The sequence below is a fragment of the Populus trichocarpa genome, chromosome 14 (genome assembly GCF_000002775.5).
Source record: "Populus trichocarpa isolate Nisqually-1 chromosome 14, P.trichocarpa_v4.1, whole genome shotgun sequence".
Classification (NCBI taxonomy): domain Eukaryota; kingdom Viridiplantae; phylum Streptophyta; class Magnoliopsida; order Malpighiales; family Salicaceae; genus Populus; species Populus trichocarpa.
The window spans coordinates 16,710,443-16,720,091 of record NC_037298.2 but is presented as its reverse complement, the minus strand read 5'-3'; the positions used below and the strand labels follow the sequence as shown (position 1 = coordinate 16,720,091).

At 33.1% G+C, this 9,649-nt stretch overlaps 1 protein-coding gene across 2 annotated transcripts; it reads left to right on the top strand.

The window, feature by feature from the left end:
• The first annotated feature begins 417 nt into the window (after positions 1-417).
• LOC7463430 (uncharacterized) lies at positions 418-3,252 on the top strand. 2 transcript variants are annotated; one of them, XM_002321252.4, is made up of 6 exons: positions 418-582; positions 1,006-1,274; positions 1,364-1,421; positions 1,632-1,759; positions 2,263-2,508; positions 2,928-3,252. In XM_002321252.4, exons 2-5 carry the CDS (start codon positions 1,035-1,037, stop codon positions 2,476-2,478), a joined length of 642 nt encoding a protein of 213 aa, XP_002321288.1. In that variant the 5' UTR covers positions 418-582; positions 1,006-1,034; the 3' UTR covers positions 2,479-2,508; positions 2,928-3,252. The 2 variants fall into 2 exon arrangements, with proteins under 2 accessions (XP_002321288.1, XP_024440368.1); XM_024584600.2 differs by having other exon boundaries at positions 435-582; positions 999-1,274.
• The last annotated feature ends 6,397 nt before the right edge of the window (positions 3,253-9,649 follow it).

Sequence of the window (9,649 nt, the reverse complement as noted above, 5' to 3'; positions counted from 1 at the left end):
AATAATTGTTTTTTAATTTAAAAAAGAAATACATAAATATTAAGATTGAATTTTGACTAAAAAAACACATTTTTTTTACTACAGAATTTATTGATTGACAAGTAGGACAAGCGGGAGCTTCACTTTCCCATCACCGATCCCCGGGTCAATGACTTGACCCTCCCTCCCTAGTTGCCTAGTCCCTCCCTTTTCTTTTGAGTAAATTAGAACTTAATCCTTGTAGTGTTTAAAATTAATTACATAGTCTTCTTAGTTTAAGAAACTAATTAATCCTTCTTAGTCTTTTTATTATAAATATTTATCTAGTATATATTTATTTATTTATTTTTAATTATATAGTCATTGAAATGGAAAATAATAATTTGGAAAAGAACATAAAAGGACTAAATAATATCCTTTTGAAATAAAAGGAACTAATTGATTCGTTTATCAAGAGTAAAGGGGCTAATTTAACCATGCTATTTTTCTTCCTCGTATAAAAACTGTCATCCCTGTTTTCGAAGCCCTAATAATTGAATTCAAATCTGTCTCTCAATTTATTTTGACGATTTTGTTTTCTTTGCAGAGTCAAGGTCTTTATAGGTAATCTGATTCGATTTTCTTTTCTGCTTGATTTAATCGGATTGTTTGCTTTCGATTTCCTCTAATTTCTCGCAATTATTACCGTCTTGTGCTTTTTCAGTATCTAATGCTGCTTAATTGATCATTTCTTTTCATAGAATTCTTTTGCAGTATTTGCTTTCGATTTCGTTTCATTGTTTTTAGTTGCTGTTGTCAACTTTTATTGTAATGTGAGAGATAGTGCTTAAATTAAATTAAATTAAATTTGAGAGTTGAATTGGAATTTGAAGTCTATAAATGTTGATAATGTATACCAATTTGATCAAGTTAATTCTTCTATACTGGGCAATTTAAGATTGGATTAACATTTTAAATAAATCTGTTGTCCCCTTATTTTTCTTTTCCAGTTTCATTTTTGAATTTTTTAGTTTATCGAGGTTGCAGGACTTTTGTATGAAGCTTGTTGATTGAGCATGAGCACTCAGACTCAGGGGGTGAAGAGTCCTCCTTTAAGGGGGTATCGGCGAAGGAAGACAGTGCTGGACTTAAACGCCCCTCCTACTGAAGGGAGGGGTGATGAAGGGACTTCAAGCCGAACTGAACCTCAAGGAGTGCAAGCAAGCCAACAAGGACAGTCCTTGCCACCTCCTACTATTGATGTTGATGTGTTCGATGATGATGTCATTGAATCGTCACCCACAGCGTTTGCCGAGGTACATTCTCTTTCTCTCTTCTCAATTTTGAAGTGTTCTTTTGTGTTGAGAAACTTCTTTATTTATTATCTTTTCCTATTCCATTCTAGGCTAAGAACAATTCTCGAAGAGCTCGTGGAAGGGCTGTCGTTGTTGATGTAGAGTCAGGTGATAAACTATTTTCTTTGCCTATGGTATCTTGTGCTAAATGGAATTGCTGTCTTATTGCTTTGTCTAGCATCCTGTTTGCAATGATATTGATTATATAATGTTAGTGTGTTTCTCCTGTTCTCTGAGGATATATATGTACTTATTACCTTGTCTTCTCAAGTGTGTATGCCCATCACATCTCTCTCTTCTTATTTGTGTTAACTGTAGGGCGAACAAGTAGATTGTCTCACAATAACCTCAACAAGCGTAGAAGAGTTCCACCAAACCAAACGATTATCAATTGTGATCTTTACATCAATTTGGAAGGCGGCAGCAGCAGCAGCAGCAGGTCTATGGTAATACCTGCAACTCTAATGCTACTTGTGTTTTCGTAGCTGCTCCTATAGTTCCCATTGCTATTTATTCCTTGCCATGCTGTTGATAAATGATTGAGTTGTTGCATTAAAGTTATTGCAACTAGGATGTAATTTTGCAGAACTCAAAACCCTTTTTAATAATCTTAAGTACACATTAATGGCTCTGCATGATTGGAATTTGATCTGTAAATGTTATCCTTGTGCACTTCTGGATTGCTTTTAGGTGCCTAATTAACTTTGCATTCACGGTAGGAGATTATTCTAGGTACTCTGGTCTTTGCATACCTTTTAATATTCGTAATTTTGTTTTCTTATACATGATTTTAGAGTTACAATGGATATATAAAGACTAATTTTGGAATGATGATCAGAGATCTCTGTATTTTTGTCCGTGTTGATGTTCATGCATGGGCATGTTCAAGGCATCCATGTTTTGATTTATGTTTTTGAAACTGATGATCAGTGTTTTACTTTGTTGCTAGAGGGAGAATGTGCAGACCCTGCCGCCAAAGGAGCCAACCTTCAACTGTCCAATTTGCTTGTGTCCATTGGTTGAGGAGATGTCAACAAAATGCGGACACATTTTCTGTAAGACTTGCATTGCAGACGCAATCAAAAGACAGGCTAAATGTCCTACTTGTAGGAAAAGGGTCACCAATAAAGAACTTATTAGAGTGTTCCTCCCAGCAACCAGTTGATTTTGATGCTCGCATTCAATTGCTGTTTATGTAAGTTTGCTGCGTTGCTTTATTTCCTTTAGTGGCCAGTAAAGTCGGAAGGAAGTAACAGGGGAGGGATGCAATATATATTTGTACAGATGTTCAGATCCACAAACATGCATATGTACCTTCACCTCAAGATGAAAGGTTTCAAAAGCATAATAATGGTGCTCCAGATGCAAATTGATGAGGGCATTCCCAATAAAATACTGTTAAAACAACGAATGAGAGATCCAAGACTCATTAACATGGCACATATTTTGAAATGCAACTTCCTCAATCCTGTCAATATAAACTTTGAGTGAAACAGAACTTGCTGTGCATGTCTTTTCTATGAGATAAATATAATGTTTGCTTTGAGATTTTGAAGAATGCAGTTTCCTTCATGGCTAAATATTCATTAATTTTTTTCCTCTATTCTGCAACAGGTTTAAAAGAAAGAACTCTGAGACAGAGGGATATAGATGGAGCAATGGCTATGGTGGATCCTAATTTTTCGTGTGAAGGAATTTGTCTAACTTATTGTGCAGCTCAAAATGAAATGCCTGGTGGCAATAGTGGTTTTGTTATTGGAATAAAATTTATGTTTAATGGATGCATATCAGTGATCTGTTTTCGTTTACTGTTGGCTAAGGTACGTAGTGACTAGATTGCAGAGGAAGTTTTATGACATTTATAGATAGTAACTTGAATATTGAAACCCAGTGCTATAGAAGGTTATAGATATTAAATCGAATGAATGATTTGCTGTTAGTTTCGAGTGTTGTTGCATGCATCTTTGTAGGAGGGGCAGCTCGTGGAGTCCCAGTGATTTGCTGTAAGTAGTGGAGGCTAGAGACTTCATCTATGGAAACTAATCAATGCGGGGAAAACACTTTAGCTGCCAATACTATTCATCCTCACACAAATCACTATGGATTGTAATAGTTAAAATTTTCAATTTGATCCGTAAACTTGTTTTTGATATAATTTGGTCATTTTGAGTGCAAATTCCAATTACATATTTTTTTTTGGAAGGGTTGGATTGAAAGTTAGAGGATGAAAGTGAAACTAATGGGTAAAATAGGCGGTGGTTTTGAATTTCATATAAAAAATTTATTTTCATCCCTCATCGTTTTAGGTTTATTGGTGATTGGTCTCTGTAGTTGTCTAAAATTAAATTTTGTTATGAAAGTTCATTTCTTTTATTTTTTCAGTTTTTTTTGTTAGAAAAGAGAGGACGCTAGATTCTAGTTTAGAAAGAGAAAATGATTGTTGATGATGATTTTGGCCATCAAAAAGATTGAAATCGATATCAATGGGTTTCATTTCATAAGGGTAGTTGTACCTGGTGTTTATTTTACTTCTTGTTTGAGAAGGTAGATTTGGTTGTGGAAATGTTTTTGGGTTTGAGTTGATTTTGGTTTTTTAAGCTGTTTTTTTTTTTTTTTTGAGGACATGGATATGTTTATCAAGATGTTTTGAGTGTTTTCTAGGTGTTTTTGGTCAAAAATATGTTGAAAAATGAGTTTTTAAGACAAAAATTGAAGTCCTGATTTTCCAACGACCTTTGTTCACCAAATTCTGCAAAAGCAGATGACATGTTGTCTATTTTTATTGATGATATTTCATCGATTTTTTTTTTAAAAAAAAAAAAACAGACAACATGATAAGAAAGTAAAAAAGAAAAAAAAAGACATGCCTATAGGTGTGGGTTGGGTTGTTTATTTTTAAATGCCTGCTTAGGCTCCTTTTAAGTTTTATTTTGTATTTGTTTTGCTATTTTATATTTAGGTTAAAACAATTGATACAAAATTTTTGATAAAAAAATCTTTGAATCCAATTGAGTCTATAAGCTGGGTTGTAGGTTTAATGGGTTAATTTGTAATAACCAAACTATTACTTGTCTTTTTTTGTAGTTTAATGATTTTCCTACCCTTCAATTTAAAAAAAATAATACAATTTTATCATTTGTTATCAATAATGTACTTTTATTATTTTAGCACCATGTTCTTATCATGGATTTTGTACTTCTAAATAAATATTTAATACAAAAAACTGAAGTCAACATTGTGATTTTGTTACGAAATTGAAGCAAAAGCTTTGAGAAACGAAACAAAAAATAATTGCCGAGTTGAAAGGAAATATTACACTTACCAAGTAGACTAGAACAGAACACATGTTTTGAGAAACGTAGCTCATCTTTTAGTCCAGGCAGCTCCGCCTTATGCAAGCCCCGAACTCGGCCTGGTACACCACCACAGCACGGTCCTCCCCAGCTGATGGTCCACCTAAACAAAAACATATTAATTAAGCAGCCTGTTTGGCCCAGCAGCCCAAACGACTGCATCGACCATCCCTCTTTTTTCTCTCATATTAACCATGAAAAATTATTTGGATTTCAACCTAGTACCATAAAAAATTCTCAATTATTGACACATGTTTTAATGTATTTTTTTAGTTTCGAGAAGTCGGAGTGGGCACACATCAAATTTTTCTATGAAGAGCAGACACCGTTTCTATTGCTAATGGCACGACACAATGGCCAAAGTACCTGTCTTATCACAAGACGTGTGCAATTCCGCTCTCAACATGCTTGTGCCACTTTCCATGAGACGAGCACTGATTTCTCATGAATATTATTCTCCACTCACCACGAGGCTCTCCATCATTAAACTGCAAGTCTATGCACCACAAGGTAACTATAACATCATACTTCACGAGGCAAATGTGACCAAGGTCCATGAATACCTCTGGTCACCAGGTAAGGAAAACAACTAGTAACCACACATGATGTGAACTCCATGGATATAAGATTCAGAAACCTAAAAGCAAGTTTGAACACAATCTCAAAATGCCAAAAATCAAATTTGAGATAGAAAGCATAACACAACGATTACCTTGAACCAATGCATCAATAATATTGGAATTTAAACCCCCACTCAATGATTAACAAATTGCAAACAAGAAGTACAAGGAAGACGCTACTAAGATAATTGTTCTTTGATAAGTAAATTTCAGTTCTTTCAAGAACAAAAAAAATAAGAGTTTTCCTCACACATACAAATATTGTTTTGAAATAAAAGTCTATAAAAAAACATGAACACAAGATAAATAACCCTATTTATAGTAGGTAAAAAATTCTCAAACAATACTGGAAAAATAATAAAAGAGTTCTAAATAAAATAGAAAAAAGAATTATAAATCAACTAGAAAACTAATACAAATCCCACATAACAACTTTTGGACCTAATCGTAAGGCTTACCTGATGTTTGATTGGCTTGTGATTTTAACCTCATATGAGAAAAGATATTTTAAAACTTCCAATAAAATTTCAGCCTGATCCAACGATCGGATTGAAAATTATACTTGTTAGCATAAAACCATGCATTATGAAAAATAAGCTCAAAATGACTAAAATGTCCTTGAATAATAAGGATTGTTGATGCCAACTTTAACTCTCCTAAATAAACATGAAAATCTTTGTAATAGCTGCTACCTTTTAGTTTCATTGTACAAGATGGAGATTCCCAAAATATTCTGCTAAATATCCCTGTAATGTTAGGATTACTTGTCGCTACCTGTCTTACCTCGTAGAGCATGAAAAGTTGTTCAAACAAAGCTGCCTAATTATGTCGCCAGCCCTAAGCCCAAGTTGTGGTTGAGTTGAGCCTTTCTTTTATATGGATTAGGTTGATAATAGGCTGCCCCATGTGTTAAAGTCTTCTTGAAGTCAGTCTTGGCCTAAATGCTCTGAACAAGGCCATTCAATATCTCATTTAACTTTTTGACCTTGTGATTGAACCAATTAGCACCTCCAGTGGATCTTTGGTCAAGGTGTATTGATTCATATCATCCCCTCTCTCCTTAAAAGAATTCAATTTCAAATCATCACGTGCACCAAATAAAGAGAGATAAGAAACATAAAAAAAATAGCATTAATACCATACTCACCTTGTAGATCCATTTTGTAGGCGCTATAATTGATTATTTCAAGTATATGGAATGGACCATCTCATGGAGGCTACAATTTTGATTCCTATGGGTCAAAAACCTCTCCTTTTGCATATGGTCCCAAACCCAATTATTTGGTTAGAAAACAACTCGTTTACACCCCTTATTTGTCTTAGATTCATATTGGTCATTTTTCTTCTCGATATACTACCTTATACTCTCATAGAGTGTCTTTACTATACGTGCCTTTCTATTTCCATTAAGACTAACCCTTTCATCAACATGTAAAACAATCAAATCTAATGGAGTTAAGAGATTAAAGTCATAAACAATATCAAATGATGAAATTAGTAGTAGAATGCACACTATGATTATAAGCAAACTCAATTAACGACAAACAATCTTCTTATTTCTTAAGATTCCTTTGAATGACAATATATAAAAGTATAGTTAAAGTTCTATTTACTACTTTCATTTGCCCATCCATATGTGGATGACAAGTAATAAAAAACAACAACTTAGTTCCTAACTTTCCCCACAAAACCTTTTTAAAGCAGTTAAGAAACTTAACATCACGATCTGAAACTATGCTCTTAGGAACTCCATGAAGTCATATTATCTCTCTAAAGAACAAGTTTGTTATGTTAGTTGCTTCATCAATTTTATGACATGTTATGAAATGTGACATGTTAGAAAACCTATCAAAAAAAAAAAAAGTCTCTATCCTTTTTTGACCTAGATAAACCTAAAACAAAGTTCATATAAATATCTACCCAAGGTTTCTAAGGTACATGCAAAGGAATATACCAACCGTGAGGTAAGATGTTAGGCTTACCTTTTTTACTTGTAATACATATATCACAGATTCTTTGCATATTCTTTTTTATTTTAGGTAAATAAAAGTGTTCATGCAATACATCCAAAGTCTTAGCAACACCAAAATATCCTACTAAACCACCATATGAGCTTTACAAACAAGCAATTCACGCATATACCTATTAGGCACACAAAGTCTATTTTATTTAAACATGCATCCATCAAGCCTATAAAACTTTCCAAAAGCCAAATTTTCACACATTTATGTTTATATATATATATATATATATATATATATATATATAGTTTGATAATAAAAATAATATGAAAATTGGTTTAATAATATGCTTGGTTGAGAATAAGTTTAAAGAAATTTTATACAAAGATCATATCAACAAGTACAAAGGATTTCATAAAGAAATCAATCAAAGAGTCTAATAAGAAGTAAAGTGAAAACTTGGTTTAAATATTCATTTTAGTGCTATATTGTAAATCATTATATCTTATCTTGATAGCACAAGTAAAATGAGCTCACACACTTCACTAATACATACATTTAAAAGGAATGATAAATAATCTCATATAATCTAAGATATACGATTTTGAGAATTCACCTAGGTTAAATCTATCAAAACTGGAATTTTGCATGAACTGGTTGACCGTTTGGTATGACCGAATGAACTAGTCAATCGCAAATTCATTAGCGATGAACACCTAGGGATTCTACAGGAACCGGTTGACTGATTGACTTGACCAATCCAAATTGGTCGATCGTTTTAGTCATCACTGGGATTGTAATGACTATAAACAAGAAGTTTTTGTTAAGAACATATATATAACTTGTCTAATTGCAAACTTAGTGTGGAATTCTGAACACATATCATATACAATCTATTCTAAATGCGAAAACACTACAGAAACACCAATATTTGATTATACTCAAGTTTGTGCAATCAAACTTTCATAATCTAGCATAAGAGTATACATTCTCATTCTCACTACACTTAAACACTTTCTAATCCTATAAGTGCTATCTTGTAAGATATTAAAATACTAGAAGTTTCAATTGTAATATCCACTCTATTTAAAGAGTAAATTGTGACAGCAAAAATCACACTTGTAAACCTTTGAGAGTTAGGGAAAAAGTCTTGGCTTTCACCAAGGAAAAATATTGAAGATGACATATTTTCAAGTGAGAGAAAAATCTTGCAGAGGGAAAATCTTCATGTGGTGTAAAAATCTTGGTGTGGATTCATCAAATGGCCATTGTACTCTAAAGCTTAGACAAGTTAAAGAATACAATACTCCAATACAATTTGGTACTTAAGGTATAGATGTAGGCTTGCCGAACCATGTTGAAAACAAGTTTGCAAATTCTCTCCCTTATTTCTTTACTTTAAGCACTTTAATTATATTGTTGGATATTGTGTTTATTTGAATTAATTTGTATTATTTGTCAATATTAGTGATACACCTAATTCACCCCCCCTCTTAGGTGTTATAGTTGCCTTAATCCTAGAACAATATGAAATACATCAACAAAATTAATCATTCACGTATAATTTTTTTCACATACTCAAATCCTAACAACTTAGCATTTAAAGTAGATAGAAGAATATACCTTCGTGATAGTGCATCAACCACTATATTTTTCTTACTTTGCTTGTATTTGATCACATATAGGAATGTTTCAATGAATTACACCTACTTGGCATGTCGTTGGTTTAACTTACCTTGTCCTTTGAAATGCTTCAATGATTCATTATCCAAATGAATCATGAATTCTTTTTAGCATAAGTAATGTTGTCATGTGATGCGATCCAACCATCAAAGGATCCATTGGAGGTTCCAATTGGTCCAGTTACTAGACTTAGGGCTAAGAAGTTCAAAGAAGCTTTCAATGGACTTATTCAAGATACATGGGCTAAGGTGGACTTCGAGAGGATTTGTAATAATAAAGAGCAAGCCATGATTAATCTGATTCATGTACAAGAGGGGCTTGCTGGTGGAACCAAGACCATTACACGAGGATTGGGAGAAGAAGACTAGATTTGGACAGTTTGACCTTTAGTTACTCTTTGGGTCATAACTGAAGCTATATATAGAATTTTGATGTGATTCCAGTTGGGATGGAAACTAGACTTCCATAAATTTCCAACGGTATATGACATGCCTTCTAATTCATTAAGAAGAGAGAGAATTATCCGTTTTAAGTTGGGCTTTTGCTGTTGTCAGACAGAATGCGGAAACAACGAACTTGTTTTATTTAATTAGTTGAGCTATCAAACTTTATATATTTTGAGAATAGACATTTTATTTGGGTCTTAGACTTGTTTATTTTAATTAGTTTGGGCTAGTTTTAGCTTAGGTTTATCATTATTTAAATTGGGCTTATGTGAG

Coding starts and splice junctions, on each gene's coding strand:
- LOC7463430 (XM_002321252.4), top strand. CDS start 1,035: ATGAGCACTCAGACTCAGGGGGTGAAGAGTCCTCCTTTAAGGGGGTAT. Junction 1,422..1,631: donor CGTTGTTGATGTAGAGTCAG/GTGATAAACTAT, acceptor TGTTAACTGTAG/GGCGAACAAGTAGATTGTCT. Junction 1,760..2,262: donor GCAGCAGCAGCAGGTCTATG/GTAATACCTGCA, acceptor CTTTGTTGCTAG/AGGGAGAATGTGCAGACCCT.